This window comes from Ochlerotatus camptorhynchus, unplaced genomic scaffold (genome assembly GCF_037179485.1).
Source record: "Ochlerotatus camptorhynchus isolate MF236.1 unplaced genomic scaffold, CSIRO-AGI_Acam_v1.1 ptg000468l, whole genome shotgun sequence".
NCBI classification, from domain to species: domain Eukaryota; kingdom Metazoa; phylum Arthropoda; class Insecta; order Diptera; family Culicidae; genus Ochlerotatus; species Ochlerotatus camptorhynchus.
The window spans coordinates 70,455-88,350 of record NW_027040954.1 but is presented as its reverse complement, the minus strand read 5'-3'; the positions used below and the strand labels follow the sequence as shown (position 1 = coordinate 88,350).

General features: G+C 40.8%; 1 protein-coding gene across 1 annotated transcript; it reads right to left on the bottom strand.

The window, feature by feature from the left end:
- Positions 1-403: 403 nt before the first annotated feature.
- LOC135712300 (dystrophin, isoforms A/C/F/G/H-like) lies at positions 404-17,643 on the bottom strand. Its single transcript, XM_065235267.1, has 6 exons — positions 17,427-17,643; positions 17,284-17,367; positions 6,724-6,779; positions 2,842-3,729; positions 935-1,332; positions 404-883 (listed from the first exon to the last, which is right to left on the bottom strand). Exons 1-6 carry the CDS (start codon positions 17,641-17,643, stop codon positions 565-567), a joined length of 1,962 nt encoding a protein of 653 aa, XP_065091339.1. The 3' UTR covers positions 404-564.
- Positions 17,644-17,896: the final 253 nt, after the last annotated feature.

Sequence of the window (17,896 nt, the reverse complement as noted above, 5' to 3'; positions counted from 1 at the left end):
ATTCGGGAAAATTTGGTTGGTTTTCGGGGAAAAGTCGTACAATCGTTCACATCAACGTTGATTCTCAGAGTGAAAACATGGATAACAATCTAAGGCCAGCTTCCTCTGTTAACTCAAAAGCGATGGAAGAATCACCGAACCTTAGGAGTGTTGTTTCGGACTCAAATTGGCTGCTGACAAACAACCAACCACGACGCTACGCTAAGGAAGGACATTCAAACTGAAGGCTATGTATAGCCCATGAAGATAAGTATCATTCCTTGGTTAATAAGCATTACTAATAAAATAACATTGATGATTAAAATATAAAATAAATACTATCTTGAGTAAAAAGGGGATGTGATAGAGTGGGTCACTCATATATACATAACTATTGATGTGAATTGCAGAGTGAGCTCAGTCTTGCTTAGTTCGGCAATGTGTCAATTTCGGAAATATTTTGAACATGAAATGTTTTCATGTTCAAAATATATTGAGGGCGGCACAAAATCAGTTGAAGCTTTTCTCTCGTTGGACGTGATTTAAACATAGAACTGTGCAGCACACAGGAAGTTGCTTACAATATCATATGGGGTTTTCACTTACCATTTCAAGATTGGTCATCGTATCTGATACTTTCTTAGATGGTGTCGTTTGTGATGCTACGCCAATAGCCAGCTTTACCTCCTCTTGGCGTTCTTTAATGTCCAATACTCGCTTAGTGAGTTCTACCTCATTGTCTTTTGTGAGAGGTTTTGCCAACAAATCACCGATACGTTTGAGCACTTTGGATGAAATTTCTTCCAAATCAATGGCTTTGAGATGAGAGAACTCATTGGTAGAAGAATCACTGTCATTCAAACTCATTTGTAGCCGTATATCATTGTTGAAACATTTGAAATTTCTAAAAAAAAAAAAACTAAATTTACATGCATGAGTGAATTTATGTACATACCTTGAGTTTTGAACTTCCTTAAATCTATCCCGCAGTCGTGCTTGAGTGTCCATTAATCGTTGGGTAAGAAGATTAGATTTGCCATGTGTTTCCAGGATCAGTGTGTCACCTTGTGAAATAAGCGTTGCTGCGTCAGGAGCAATCGTCAATTTTAGATTCTCGACCACGCTTGGTCCATCGTCGCAATTGTCAATTTTATCGCGGGTTTGTTCCAGCTTTTTTATCATGTACTTCGCAGTCTTATCGAATTCATTGACACGTTGTTCCAGAGAAGTAAGCTTTTTGTACGAATCATATCGATAATTTCCAATCGGACTGAATGGAGTTTGATCACTTGGTGATATTACCTTGATACTTTTTTCTCCCAAATTACTCGCATGAGGTGTCTCGATTCGGCTCTGTAATTGTAGTGTTTAAATGAAAAATATAAAAAAAATTGTTCTTCGTATCAATGTAATGGTGTATGGTTCATTGAAAAGAACGAAGCCTTGAAGGTTGGTTGTGGTTGTGGAATTGTAATTATTTTTGTACTTGGCATCACATAATAAAATAAATTCTATGTGATTAATCATATAGATTTTCATGCGAATTAGTGGTGCACATCCGGGACGGGACTTGACAATCGAGCTTCTCACTCTTCTTAATGTTTTTGAAGAATGCCCTTCGGAAACTTGTGCGTGGTGTTTGACGGAGTTGACCAAGGATGCCAGGAATGTAAAATATTTATTCTATATTAATTTGGATTTTATGCGGAGTTCCTTCCGCAGCTTAGCAACATGTGCATCATTTTTGCTCAACACAATAAAAACAACCATAAACAAACAACAATATCCAACGCTTAAAACACGCAATGCACTCAATTTTTCAACTTTCCTTTCGCAAATATAAAAAAAATTAACAATGCCATTCACGTCAACATTGATTCCGGCATCACTGCTAGCCAGATTGATGCGATCCCTCTGTCCTTTTTATTCCACGATTGCTACTGTCAAATCGACCAATCAGAAACTGGCTCGGATTTGACAGCAAATTGGCTCGAAATCGCTACCCGATTGTCAAGTCCCGTCCCAGGTGCACATGAATGTTATGTGAAATTCACATGGATATTTCCACTGGTTATGTGATTTATTTTATGAGTGTAGTTACTAGCACAACATTAGCATAAACATAAACTTTACCAAGCCCATTTGAAACGAGATATTTTCTCTACAATTTGAGACTACAACTTTACATTTTAAAACTCGATGGTCTCTTCAATAACGAGTTATCGAGAGTTGACTGTATTGTGAGAAGAAGTGCCCAACTATAATTTTTGATTTGGGCTCAAATCGATTAACGTACCCCATTTTAGTCGAAATTCTAGTACTACACTATGGTTGTTTTTATTAGCTATGAAAGTTTGACAGATAAAATAAGGGGTTCGTGGATTTTCCTATGGTTAGAGGGGTGCATCGATTAGCTTGGGACCGAAGAGAGTACCAGAGCTGAGCCAAAAAGTTGAGCACATTTCTTCGGGACCTTCTAGTCTTAGAGTTATTTCTATGCTTGAGGGTAAAAGCATGGAAGAACGTCACCAGAAAACTGAAGAAAAAAAACTTTTCCAACCGAATTAAGACGTGCAGTTAAACTTCGATTGGAACAGCTTTTTGCAGACGTCCAAACTTTTACTAGAGGTTTTCAGCTAAAACATCAACATTATAGACGACTATTTCAACTACCGTTATACGCATGTCTCACGGTACATGAGCATTGCATAGAATATGGAACTGTTATGCGTATAACAGCGTAAACCTGAAGCGAGAAGCGCAGCGCGGAACTGGAAATGCTTATGTTGATACAAGCCATTCTTGAGAGACATTCCGAGACTCCATCTATTCCTAGGAAAAAAATGTAAAAGAATATTGTACCGTGTCACTGTCCGAGTCGGTGGCCATTTCGATGGAATATCGTGGAATGTCTTCATCTTCTGAAAATACTAGCAACTCGTCATAGTTCTCCTTATCTGAGCTATAAAAGCTGTCTCGTTCGTCGAATACCAAATCCCTGAGACCTGGATGATTTTTTGACGCCTCCTCAACATTCAGGCATATTTTATCGAAATCTCTGAGTACATCAATAGAAGACTTTTGTGGAAGTATGAGTTTTTTGCTTATTCTCAATTGCTTTGGAGATTGAGATTGTTCACCGCCTATTTGGACGGTATTTATTGGTTTACTCGATTTAGGTGTACTCGTTGTTATCCTGGTCAATGGCTTAGAAACATTCATTTGCTTTTTGTCAGGCTTCGGCGATGGGCAGCTGGTATCAGTGTCGGAAGATGCATCTATTATATGTACTGTTTCAACATATTCGGGTTCAACAAATTTACATGACTCGAGAATGTTGATCGTGTCAACTACTTGACCATGCATGGTTACATCTGAGGAAGGCATATTAATACTCCGAACGGACATTTTAGCGCTCATATTTTTCTCTTTTACTTCAACTACTGAGCACTCACTGTAGTGATGACTCACTGTCCTCGTTTCGGATTTAGCTTGCTGCAATGGTTCGGCACTGGATATGCAAGAAAACAAAGCACTTGTTTCTACCAGCCTGAACGTGGCGGGTAAAATATCAGGCAAAATGTTTGACTGTTGTTCGAGGTTCCTAACGGATATCTCTTTCGCTTTGGATTCCTTATTAGTTGGTGATAAATTAAGCGTTTTGGCACGTCGGTGACGAACTGTATCACTGAGGACAACAAACTCTGCATGGTCTTCCTTCTCATTAGGTGTTATTTCTTTCAATGCATCCTGGAAGATCGTACATTATTCTTTGAAATACTCCGATATAAATTAGATTGGTATGACACCTTACAGGAATTTATTTACATGGTTGTGTAAAACCGATTCCAATACAGAATATAGTACACTCCCCTTTGATTACTTTCACTGTGAATACTGAAGAATGTTGGCGTCTTAGTGGAAAAACTGAATAACTCGAGTCGAGTATTAGTACAATACACTGAAGAAGTCTGCACATTGTAGACGAAATACGCGTATCTGTCAAGGATAAGCAAATAAGGTAGTGCAATTAAATGGAAATTACTAATCCTCTCTCTCTCTAATTATTAAAGTTACAATTATTAACGATTGAACGCTTTCGGAGTGTGATTCACAAACACCGCCCGAAATAATGTGATTCAAATATCTGCTATTGAAAGTACATTTACTATACGTTATGGAAAACAATTTTAACATTACTAAGGAAAAGTTGATTTCATTTCCATCGCAAAACAGGTTTACCCATATGGCTGAAACCTGATTGAAGGCTTAACCGTTGAAGAAAGCGGTCCTAAAGCGATTTATTTATACGCCTAAAAACAAGTGAATCTTCTAAAAGCTTTATACAAAAAGAGAGAATATCGCAGATTACAGAATGGATTTCTAAAACAAGGCCATTAAAAAATATATATGTTGTCACTAACTACAGGGACACCTCGACATTACAGACATTAGACAGCAGACATTAGCAAATTAGAGGCATACGAATAAATCATTGTGCAGCTAAAGGAGAAGTTCAATTCCCCTAGAGCTGACAGAAAAGATCATCAGTATTGCCAAAGTCTTGGTCCGTGAATAAAGTTGTAGCAGAATTCAACGCACCAACGTACATGGTGAGGCAGGTGAAGAGCCTTGTTAATGAGCAGGGTATTCTAAGCACACCCAACAAAAGAAGTGGGCATGGGATCAACGATGATATAAAAAACTAGTTAGGGAATTTTTAGATGACAATGATATTAGAAGACCTATGCCCGGAACAAATGATTTTGTTTCCGAGTTTAGAAATGGACGAAAAGAACACGTTCAAAAACGCCTGTTAATGATGTCCCTCAAAGAAGCGTACATGATTTTTGTTGATAAATATAAAGATATTAATATTGGTTTCACTGTATTCACACAATTGCGACCAAAACATTGCATTTTGCTTGATTCTACTGGTATACATAATGTATGTATTTGTACAATTCATGAAAATGTAAAATTAATGATCAACAGTTTAAGAATTATGTCACAAGATGCAATAATAGAAAAAATGCTTTGTAATATTTCTACTAGAACAACTGATTGCTTTTTCCGTGCTTGCGAAAAGTGTGCTTCCAAAGAACATATTGAAGAGGAACTTACTTTTTCATTGGAATCAAATGACAAACAAGATGTTGTGTTTCAACAGTGGCTGAATACTGATCGTTGTAATTTGGAAACGATTATCAAGCCTGTTGATGAATTTGTTCCGTATTTCATTGATAAAATTAACAAACATATAACTCATGACTTTATTTACAAACAACAGTCATCTTTTCTAAGAAATAAAAAAGAATCATTAAAAGAAGGCAAAATTCTAGCAATTTGTGATTTTTCTGAAAATTTCATTCATTATCCAAAAAGCTGCTCAAGGATATCACTGGAATAATTATCAAGCAACAATACATCCATTTTATTAAACAATCGATAGATTTTTCTAAAATTACTATGTAATATGTCAGATGGGGCAGCATCACAAAACAAAAATCAAAAAAAAACTTTGCTAGTCTGTGTAGATTTCAGTCAAAGCATGGATTAGAAGCAGAATGGCATTTTTTTGCAACGTCTCATGGAAAAGGTCCCTGTGATGCCATTGGTGGCACTCTCAAGCGAATGGCAAAGAGAGTTGGTCTTGCTCGAGATTATGGAAACACCATAACAACTCCACGAGAATTATATAACTGGGCAGTTGAACAAACAGATAAAAATATCACAAAACTACGTTTCGAGTACACATCCACTGAACAGTACATCGAAATGTCAGAAGAACTCGAAGAACTATATAACAGCACAAAGACAATATCTTGAGCTTGAGCTTGAGCTTGAGCTTGATTGACCGCCCACGGTTGCTACTCTGTTATTGTCAGATCAGCTGTAATTACACAGAGAACCAATAGACGATGCTTGGGACTAGCAATCATCTTCAATGTGTAAAAACTGGTGATCTTAAATTAGGCAATACCAGCGCCGGCCGCGCCCGAACACAGGTCACGAAAGGAATGGGAAGGATTGTGTTGACACTCGCTTTGATGGAAGCCGAGAACACCTCTGCACTTCCACGAGGAATCACTGGGATGTTGGATAAGAGGGTTGGGTTTGCAGCAGGGTTCGTTTTGGTAAACGATAAGCTGAATTGATGTCCTAACGATCATATAACGCGAAGGAGCTTGGGACTAAACCCACGGTCTTCTGCTCAGTAAGCAAAAACGTTTGCCACTAGGCAGACGAGCACCTTTTTAATCACCGAGTTACTGTTATTACCATGTAGTCATATTAACAAATAAAACGATTGACGAATCTTGAATGTGGATGGGCCTGAGATTAGACTCATGATGTTCTGCTCAGTAAGCAAAAACGGTTGCTCTAAGGCCACCGAGCCCCTCATATCACATAATACCGTTGCTCAAATTTTTGTATCCATTCAAACCCGGAACCAACGACAACAACGAGTTTCGCAAAATACACGATACACAAGCGATTTTACCATAAATCTCTTTGATATGTAAGGACCTGGGACCGCGTTTTTCTGCTCAGTAAGCAGGCCACTGTAACCGACGATCTTTCAAATCCGAAAACTAAAAACTACGAAACAGTACTTAGGCCTTCATTAAGTTCCACTTTCACGCGACGTTCAATGTTTCAATTTGCTCTTTACGTATTGTTCAGGCTATAAATAGGCTCTTTTCAAAAGTTACGCGAGAAATACGCACAATCGTCGCCTACCTCGCAAAACTGGTTCCAAACGACAACAAAGGCATAAGCAACGATGGATTGTTGAACTTTGCTGGCTGGTGTAGTGCTGCTGAAAAAAGATAAGTCTATTATTTTGGTTAGTGATCGTTTGGATTTGGGTCACCCCACGTTGTGTTTAGGTTAGTATAAATAAATAATACTATTTAGTCATATAAATCACTACAGCTCATTATCTTCAGCGTTATCGGTTTTCGTTTCTGGATCTTTAGTTGCCTCTGTGATATACTTACTTGCGGCATACTATTTTGGGAGTGTATATGAGCGTGTACCATGTACGGTAGCTCATCTCTCATCGTGATGGTGGGACATAGTAGACAAATTAGAGAGAAAACAATGAGGTATTAGTATTAGTTATATGTAAACAAACAAAACAAAAGAAGAGAAGAGGAAAGAAGAGCAGACAAATAAAAAAGGGATGAAGTAGATAACAAATAAAAGGAACGTAGGCAGATTATTAGAAAAGGCATTATCCGAGACTCGGCAATCAAATGTCACTCCCGCCGAGATCTCAGCGAAACCCCCTCCCCGCCGAGACCCACACAGCCGAGCTCGGTAGAAAAAACAAAGTGTGTAGATAGATTAGTAGGAAAATAAATAAAACTACTTTATGACTCAAAGTGCAATGAATGATCGTTAGTTTCGGGATCATTTCAGTGTTAGAGTTATGTTAGTTTTTATCCGTAATCAGCCCTGCTGACCCCTCCAACATTAGTTGCAGGCAGTGGTTGTTAGATAATGCGGCACTGTAACTACTTCTATTTTAGAGGTATGATTCGTCAAGTTTATACAACTCAATGTTTCAATTGAGCCAAACTATCTGTCTTACAATTACAAAAGCAAACCGAAACTTACAATTATATGCAAATGCAAAATGAAACTTGACAAATCATCGTCAATTCCTGACGATTTGAATCTAATTTTGATCAGTGAACGGGCACCATATGGTACATTTTCTCACCATGAACCTATCATTTCCAGCCTATCTGAACTATTTAATAAATGGAAGCCATAACATGGGTTACGCTCCCCCTAAGCGGGCCTTCCGCATCCTGTCTCTGTCTTAACTCAAATACAAAATGCCAATGGTATGAATGTATCTATATAGGGTAAATGTTGGCTTCGGCACCCATTGACTGTTTTCGGCAACCAAAATTTAAACGTTAATTTCACTATGTTTTCCCATCAACGCACTTCCCTGAATGTGTCCAAACGATTGTTTAGCCTTTCAGCTTTAATCTGATTATATTTGAACGATCGAGCAATCCAGTAATGCTACATTTTTTTTTCAAATAAAGCATACGCACTACAAAATGAGGTTGATTTCGAGTTGCCGATAATAGAACAGCTGGTTAACACGCAGTTCTAATGGGAAGGTTGCCGAAGAAAAAGAGACTGCCGCAATAGTCACACTCACCTGAGAAGTTTGGAGCGTTGTAAAAACGCTTTCAAAACGTTTTGAAAAATTCTGTCGATTGGAATGGATAGAGAAGCAAGCAGCAGACACATCAGACACATCATATATGTGCGTGACGCTGAGAAAATGCTAGTAGAAGTGCAGACGCTGCTTAGATTGACGAGAATACGTAAATTCCCCTATATTGGTCAGGCTTCAGAATCGTCCAGTGGGCAGTGCGCTCTACACTCCAAGTTACCTTTTTTTCAAATTTACCGCAAATTTGATATTTTACCCATTGAGTGTTGATTAGTCACAATGAAACATTGTGACAGAAGTTGAGGTTACTAGTGTATTAAATAATCTAGGTCCTATTTAGGATTACATCTGAAAAATCCAAATCTGGCCAACGCCCACCCTAAACCTAAACCTGTTCTAATCCACCTGAAATGACTAACGTATGGAAGACTTTGACTACCCAGCCATGCAATAGTCTCATTCCGTGCCTTATGGCAACTTGATGATTCTATTGCGCTCATCTTCTTGCACCACCCAGGGGAGACTTGGTCCTGTACCCAATGCTTAACTTATCTCCTTTCCACTCAGCTACTCGCAATTTCTTGTGATATAGTGGGCGGAATATTATTATATGAGACAATTCAATGCAGACGTCTTTCCAAATTTGGCAGATCGACAGGTAATCGGTGAGTTACCACGATAGTTGCTATTCAACAACTCGACAACGTCCCATCGTCAACGCCTGCTATGAGAATTTCCCATTGCAGACGCCAACGAAATGACGTCATCGAGCTATCGATCAACTACCCTGGTTATCGCCTGGTACCTTATAGCACGATGCTAGGAGGCGAACCGGAAGAATCGATGAGCTACCTCCCCCAACAGCACAAAGACAATATCTGGCACACAGAAATTCCACAGTTTTGTGACTATAACTGGTGACAAAGTAGCGGCAAAAAGGTATTCTAATTCAGAAGATGAACCAAACATAGGGTAAATGTTGGCTTCGGCACCCATTGACTGTTTTCGGCAACCAAAATTTAAACGATAATTTCACTATGTTTTCCCATCAACACACTTCCCTGAATGTATTCAAACGATTCTTTAGTCTTTCAGCTTCAATCTGATTATTTTGCTACGACCGAGCAATCCTATTATGCCAGATTTTTCTTCAAATGAAGTATACGCACTACAAAATGGGGCTGATTTCGAGTTGCCGATAATAGAACAGCTGGTTAACACGCAGTTCTAATGGGAAGGTTGCCGAAGAAAAAGAGGCTGCCGACAATAGTCACACTCACCTGAGAAGTTTGGAGCGTTGTAAAAACGCTTTCAAACCGGTTTGAAAAATTCTGTCGATTGGAATGGATAGAGAAGCAAGCAGCAGATGAATGTTAACAAACAGACACGTGATATATGTGCGTAACGCTGACAAAATGCTAATAGAAGTGCGGACGCTGCTTAGATTGACGAGAATACGTAAATTCCTCTATTTAACTTGATTGGAAAAAGGAAAAAAATAGCATGTATGAAAATAGGTTTAAAACATTGAAAATATATAAATAAATGATATATGAAATATCTTGTCTTTTTCTCTCACATATTATCAAATTTTGCATCAGTAGGGGAAACGCTCCTATAGTTGCGGTACGTTAGAAGCGTTAAGTTCCTTTAGTTGTGTATTTAGTCTCCATACACAACTATAGGAACCTAATGCATCTAACGTACCGCAACTATAGGAGCGTTTCCCCTAGTAGACAACAGAATAAGGGAATGATATTTTTTTTTACAAGGTCGACATGTCCAAATAGTTTTATTGAACTCTGAGAGGGTGCTGCCAATTCCAAATACGATTTGGCGAGAAATGCATCATGAGCCCTTTTCATACGAAATTCTCGATAAATCAAAGTGGACTTAAGTGCTGATTAGACAAAATTGAATCGCAAATTGAGCTTCATTGGATTCTGAGATGATTTTGAGTTTCACTGGTTTAATTTTGTGTGAAAATGGCAAATAAAAAAAAAAAAAAAATCAGTTCAGACATGAAAAAGTTTTTGTAAGAAAAACTTTTTTTTCCTTAAAAGTGCCCATCTCGCGATGTATGGACGGATGGTAGTTCAGACATGAAAAAGTTTTTGTAAGAAAAACTTTTTTTCCTTAAGTGCCCATCTCGCGATGTATGGACGGATGGTAGTAAACATAATTACATATCTTGAGGCAAAGTTTCATCCAAATCAAACATGGCCATTTTTTTAAATCGACTTTAAATTTTAAAAATCGATTTTTTTCAGTGTAGGTCTCAAATGAAATTTTTTCTAGTATTTTTTTCCGATAACTTGGACACATTTTTGTAGGAGTTGTCATTTTTCCATAATATTTTGAAAAAATCGGCAGTAAAAGTTTGGCCCTTCTAAAATGTTAATCTAGATAAATTTTGGAAAAACTAAGTATGCAGAGTGGCATATTAAGTCACCACACATCCAGAAAGTTTCATTGAAATCTGAGAGGGTGCTGAAAGCTCCGAATACGATTTGGCGCGAAATGCGTCTTGGGAAACCATTAATGGACAGCTATTTACACACACCATCAAACACTGGTTCCACTATTGCTCAGAAGAGGCGTTGCCGTTACTGTCTCCTGAATTTTGGCAGAGTTGCCAGTCTTCTTGATTTGTAGTCTTCGCTTGATTGCAATCCGTCATTGTCACTCTCTCGCTCTCTCGTCATCGATATCACTAGTGGCGCCATCTGTTTGTCAGTACATGTACTACAATTAGAGCAACTCCATCGTTCGTTGCTAACCGCATGAGAAGCAAAGTTCCTCATGGCCATAACGGAAGTTTGTCATAGCTGCGCGCGCAGCATTACCACTGGGAAAGTGGTTTGCGGTGGTTTTTGTTAAGCTGCCTTCCACTACAGTTGTGCACAAATAACGGATGAACTGTACAAAGAAATAAGCGGTAAGTCTGCTATTTTTTGGATGTGTAAAGGATGCCGCGACATCATGGGTAACGCTCGCTTTAAAAACGCTATGACATCAACGAACGCGGCTGCGATCGAACTCAACGACAGGTACCAAAAAATAATTGAAGAGATCAAGAGTGAGATAAAAGATAGCCTACCGAAATTAGGCAGGAGATCCAGGGTGGATTCAACAAGCTCTCTCCAGCAGTGCTATCTCCTCTTCCTCCTCAAATGTTCACGTTTGGTAATCCAAAAACGCCGTGACGACGAATCATCGGCATCCGATCAGCCAAACAAAGTTTTACGTGGCACAGGCCAATCAACTCTCAACGTGACATCAGCCGCAATGAGTAGATCCGACGACAAGTTCTGGCTGTATCTAACAAAAATATCACCAGATGTATCGAAGGCAGACATCGAGAAACTTGCCAAAGATTGTTTGAATACGGATGAAGTTGTTGCCAAATCCCTGAAACCCAGAGGACGGCCTTTGTCAGCTCTGTCCTTCTTTTCATTCAAGGTTGGAGTCAATCTCGAAATGAAGACAAAAGCGATGGATCCTTCGTCTTGGCCACAAGGTATCGAATTTCGGGAGTTCGCTGATGTTGAAAGGAGAACGCATAATTTTTGGAAACCGGTACTGCACATAGATTCTGGTCCAATCAGCAACGCCTAGAGTCAGCTGAACCAAGCACGTCGCCTAAGCTAGCGTCTTGTGACCCTGCTAACATTCGCACAGATTGGACCGTATATTATCAAAACGTCCGAGGCTTGAGGACAAAAACTAACGCTCTACTCCATTCGCTGCTTTCTTGTGATTTCGACATGGTGGTATTCACTGAAACCTGGCTTCATACCGACATTACGAATGCTGAACTCGCAAGCAACTACACAATCTACCGCTGTGACCGGAATTCTCGTACCAGCGCACTGCGACGTGGCGGTGGCGTCTTAATTGCCGTGAAATCCGAGCTGTGCATTTTGTGGGCGTTGAGAGCCTCGAACAATTTGCTGTTCAAGTCGATTTACAACATCAATCGATCTTCCTGTGCTGCATCTATATTCGACCAAATAGTCAGTCCGACATTTACACCAAACACGCTGAGTCTGTACAACAGCTTGATATGGCGAACCCTCACGATAAAACCATAGTTGTGGGCGATTACAATCTGCCAAATCTAGCTTGGGACTTCGATGAGGACGTCAGAGGATTTCTGCCTCTCAATGCTTCATCAGAACAGGAACTCGCTGTAGTGGAGTCCATACTGTCTGCTGGATTGAAGCAATTCAACGATCTGGTGAACACGAATGGTAAGCTTCTTGACCTGGTTCTCGTCAGTGACTCCGATTGCATCGAGCTGTTTGAACCACCCTCTGCAATTATGAAAGTTGGTAGTCACCACAAGCCGTTGATTCTAAAAGTTGACTCCCGTTCGAGAGATCATCCGCTCCCGTACCCAGCAGCCCGCAGTGAGTATAATTTTGCACAATGTGATTTCGATGTTGTTAACACGAGGATTGCCGCCTTGGATTGGGTACAAATACTTGACCAACCCACCATTGATGCCGCCGTCTCCGTATTCTACGACAACATCTATAAAGTAATCCAAGATAATGTTCCGGTGAAGACACGAAAATCTTGTTTGCAATTCCAACAACCTTGGCGTAATCTGTGTAACCGTCTGCGTAAAGTTCAAAACGTTACTTTCGTTCCCGGACCGCAGCAAACAAGTATACGGTGCAGCTAGTAGAAGCAGAGTATAAAAGTTTGCAGGAAGCTCGGAAATGGTAAGCAGGAAAATCCATCGTCGTTCTGGTCTTTTATCAACTCTCGGAAAATATCAGCTAGTATTCCCGTGGACGTCACCTACGGTAGTAGAAGCTCCACCACCGACACCGCTTATGCTGACCTTTTCACTGACTTTTTCTGAAGTGGTTTCGAACCCGATCAAACTCCTCCACCGCAGCAATACATTGATCAGCTACCAAGATACGACAGTCACCTGCAGCAGCTCATCTTCAGTCAAGACGCTATTCTATCGAAAGGTCCAGACCCGGACCGTATTCCACCGTCTTTCGACAACATCGTTGGCCACTCCCGTTATGTCTATTTTCAATCGATCGCTTAAGGATGGCGTTTTTCCGGATGCCTGGAAGCTCGCCAATCTTCACCAATCTTCAAGTCCGGTAACATGCACAAAGTGGAAAATTACCGACCTATCTCGATCCTGAACTGCTTGGCCAAATTTCTCGAAAGTCTTCTGCATGAGAAGTTGTATCCAGCTGTTCAACCCATAATCTCAGAGTTTCAGCATGGATTCATGAAAAAGCGCTCGACAGTCTCTAACCTGATGACTTACACGAACACTTTTATAGGTAGCATCGAGAAGCGTCAGCAAGTGGACTCCGTTTACATCGACTTCTCTAAGGCTTTTGACAAAGTCGCTCACGACCTAGCAATTATGAAGCTAAACCGCCTTGTTCTTCCACCGTGGATCGTTTGTTGGTTGAAATCATACTTATCTTCCAGGAAGGCTTTCGTTAAGGTACGTGATTCCAGATCCGAGGTATACGGGGGTTCCACAAGGGAGTCACCTTGGACCTCTCATTTTCGTTCTGTTTATCAACGACGTGTGTGATAGCTAAGTTCCTGTAAGTTACTATATGCGGATGATCTTAAGCTGTACCGTGTGATCAAATCGATCGTGGATTGTTGCACACTACAAGCTGATATAGAGCGATTGTAATCCTGGTCTCAGATGAATGGAATGCAAGCCAATGCTGCCAAATGCAAAGTGATTACCATTACCCGCTCTCACTGTCCGACCATTTTTGATTACTCTATGAATCAATCGCCGCTGGAAAGGGTTAGTGCCATTAAGGATCTTGGGCTGATCTTGGACTGCAAACTACGGTTTAACGAGCACATATCCATGACAGTTGCAAAGACCAACTCCATGCTAGGATTTTTGCACCGCAATACTGCACAATTCGATGACGTGTACGCCCTGAAAGCGCTGTACTGCTCTGTGGTCCGCAGTGTTCTTGAATATGGAGTACAAATTTGGACTCCATATCATGCTGTTCATGTACTGCCCAACGAGAGAATCCAGAAACGAAAGTTTGCATTACGACGTCTGCCATGGACAAATCAAGATAGCTTACCTCCGTACGAGCATAGATGTGCGCTTATTGGACTACAAACAATAACAAATCGCCGAGTCTTTCTCCAGAGGATGTTCATATTTGACATGATTAGTAATCATATTGAGTGCAGTTGTTTGCTCGGGAACATCAATTTCCACACTCCAGCTCGCCGTCTCCGCAACTATTACTTTCTGTGGACTCCCGAACATCGTACTGCTTACGGTTATAATAATCCTCTCGATAGATGTTGCAGACTGTTTAATGATGTGTGTGATGTTTTTGATTTTAATATAAGTAGACCAGTTTTTTAAGAATAAGATTAAGTCACAGTCTGTATGGCTAAAATGTCAAAGATGGTGATTAAAAAATAAAATATATACGCATGCTCCATAAGCAGGCATAGAAGCATCAGCGAAACCATGGAACTCATAGCACATTGCTCCGTCAGTTAGCAAACGCCCTGGAATGCAGACCTAATTCGTTATTGCGAGTGCTTTCTTGATCTGCAACCACTGTACACTTATTGCGTCTTCAACTGGTTCGTCCCAATCTACCTTGCTTCGCCACAACTGCTGCATGAGCAACTTAACAAGAACAATCACTGGCGATAAGAATCCAAGAGGATTGTACAACTAGGCAATCTGAGACAAAATAATTCTCTTCGTAAAATTTGGTGACTTAATTGAGAACAGTAATTCATCACTTTGAAGGTCCCACAAGATACCAAGCATCTTGATCACTGTGTTAATACCTTGCTCTTACAGGATCTTTTTTTTTCACGCTCACTTTCCGGAATGTGTTCCAGCAATTTCTCGGAGTTTGAGCATCACTTATGAATGGGATGCCCAGCACTAGCGAACACATCTTTCACCTGTTTATGTCGCTCGATAGCTGCTTCCAACGTATCATCTCCAGACAAAACGTCATCCACAAAAAATCTTCTTTCACTGTGCACGCTCGTAAAGGATACTCCGACTTGCCATCTTCAGCCAACTGCACTAAGCAACGAGTTGCTGTACCCTATGTTACGGTGGTTAGTTCGTACAATTTCAACGGGTTTTTGGGACTCTCTCTCCAAAAAAATCTCTGGAGGCACAGATGAATCAAAGCAACTAGAATTTGTTTTTCGATGGCTTGGCATCGAAGACAACCCTACACTTTGTCGAGGAGCTATCAGGACGGATAACAGCATGGTGTGGTAGGTAGCACATTGGAATATTGGGTGGATCTCTGCTGTTATCGATCTGTTTGCAGTGACCCAGGCGTTCGTATTCTCTGATGAACTGCACGTACTGCTCACGTAGGCACGGATCTCAACCCAAATGCTGTTCGAGCAATAGAGTCACTTCAAAGCTAGCGATCGACAGTCCAGAAATGCTGGACAGCATCATACTCGTCATCGACAGTGATCGTGTGGGAATAGGATGCACTTTGGTTACACGTTTCTTCGTATTCTCCCGTGAACACCCAACCAAAATGCGTGTCTCGCAACTATGGAAGATGTTTATCCAGTCGGTACTGGCCGGCCTTGAGTAGCTGGAAGAAAACAGACCGTTGCTAATCAGCATATCGAGTTCTCGAGGAGTATTGAAATCGGGATCTGTTAGCTGGAATCCGGGATAAATACATAAATCACTCACATCGATCTTGGTGTTCGGAGTTGCACCAGTTACTGAAGGAGTAACAATGCACTCTACCGCTACTCGATAGTCACTGCAACGCGAATTGATTTTCACGACGGTTTTCTCCAGACTGTTAGTGATTCGGTTATTCACGCCAGAAATCTTCACATTTGCTAGTGAAATATTCGCTGCGATAGTATCGGCCATGTTCTTCGTGATGAGATTCACTTGGGACCCACAATCAAGGAGGATTCGACAAAGATGAGGCTGAACGATCGAAGATGTTTACCACTGCTGTTAGCAGGAGAACGTTCTTCTTGGTTGGTGCGGCTTGAATTGAGCAGGTTGAACTAACGGCATTTGTTGAAGCACTGGATGGGCCAGCTTGAGCTTCGGAATTGGCCGGCTTCGGTGTAGGAACCGAAAAGCCAGACGCTGCAACTTTCAAACTTTCGGCATGGTCTGGTTTCGTCCTGGTATCATCATGGAGTTGAGTATGGTGACGTTGACGACATTTCAAACACTTTCTGTCTGACGGACAGTCACGCAGTTGATGACCTTTCCTCAGACAATTGAAGCACATGCCCAAGGATCGTGCTTTCTTCACACGTTGGGGCACACTCATACTTTTCAGGAACTCGCACTGGAAATTCTTATGGGATTCCACTGTTGGTTGAAACGGCTAAGATTTTCGGGTTGAACTTCGGCTGTACTGTAGCCTTCGTTGCTGCACACGATGGGATGCAGATTGATTGGATGCTTCACAGTTCTCCAGTATGTCACATTCCTGCTTCAGGAATGCTATCATAGCTTCGTACTTAGGCAGCTTTCCTCACACGATGGTCGCTTCCCACTGCTTCCTAGTGACCGTATCCAATGCTGATGCTAGCAAGTGGATGACGATGAGCTCCGACATACCAAGAAGATCTTGCTCCAAGCAAGGTTGCAAAGACTCATTTCAGCTAAAACAATGTTTTTCTAAATTATGAAATAATTAGATGCCATGATCAAATTTTGAATTGGTAGGATACAAGAAGAGGTTGCAAAGAATGTGTTTGACATATTAAACCTGTTTATTTCACTTCATGAGAGTCACAATCAGCGATTTTTCACAAACTCACTCACTCACTCACTCACTCACTCAGCGATCAGCAAATCGCTGATTGTGACTCATAGAAAGCAAAATTTACAGGTTTTATGTTTCCAACGCATACTTTGTAACCTCTTCTTGTAAGTTACAAGTAAAACATGCCATCATACCATCTTTTGGTTTTATTATTCCGAAAAACATTATTTTAGCTGAAATGAGTCTTTGCAACCTTGGCTCCAAGTAGCGAAGACTTTCGATATGCCAAGCGCATGCATCAACTGAGCTGACGTAGCTCACGGTAGGATTCTTTTGTCATTTTCTTCAACGACAGCAAACCACGGATGTGGGTGTTGATGATGACGCGAGGGTTTCCGAAACGCTCTGTGAGAATCGTCCATGCGTGCTCATAGTCTTTGCGTCAAGGATTCCTGCTGCTGCACCAACGAGAGCTTCATCCAAACGGTACAGCTTGATGGAGTTCGTATCGTTCGACTTGGCCTTGATGTCAAGGAACATCGCTTCAAACTTTGGCCAATTTTCATACTGACCGTCGAAGGTTGATATCGGTGCTTTCAGCGGCTGCTGCTGCACGATCACTTGTTGGTTCATTTGCAGGTCCGTTGGTCGGTTCTCCTTCTTCGCGGCGTCCATGAGCATCTCCTCCACATACGCTGACACTTCGTAATACACTTTCTCGTAGACAGCATACGCCTCGTCATGCTCATCCAATTCATCATTTCAGCCAGCTTATTGTGGAACTCATTGAACTTCGAGTACGCGGCATCGACATTCTTCATTGATGAGCAGGTAACCAGGCAAAGGAAGACAGAAACACATGTTCAAACCTCGCATTACATTTTTACATAAAAATCATAAAAACACTTTCTTGAGCAATTTTCTTTTCGGGTGG

What these genes read in the sequence shown, in the direction of transcription:
- LOC135712300 (XM_065235267.1), bottom strand. Translation starts at nt 17,643, where the DNA reads ATGCTCATGGACGCCGCGAAGAAGGAGAACCGACCAACGGACCTGCAA. An exon ending in TTTGGATGAAGCTCTCGTTG is followed by an intron (nt 17,368 to 17,426) that starts GTGCAGCAGCAG and finishes CGATTCTCACAG; the next exon opens with AGCGTTTCGGAAACCCTCGC. An exon ending in CCGACTCGGACAGTGACACG is followed by an intron (nt 1,333 to 2,841) that starts GTACAATATTCT and finishes CTACAATTACAG; the next exon opens with AGCCGAATCGAGACACCTCA.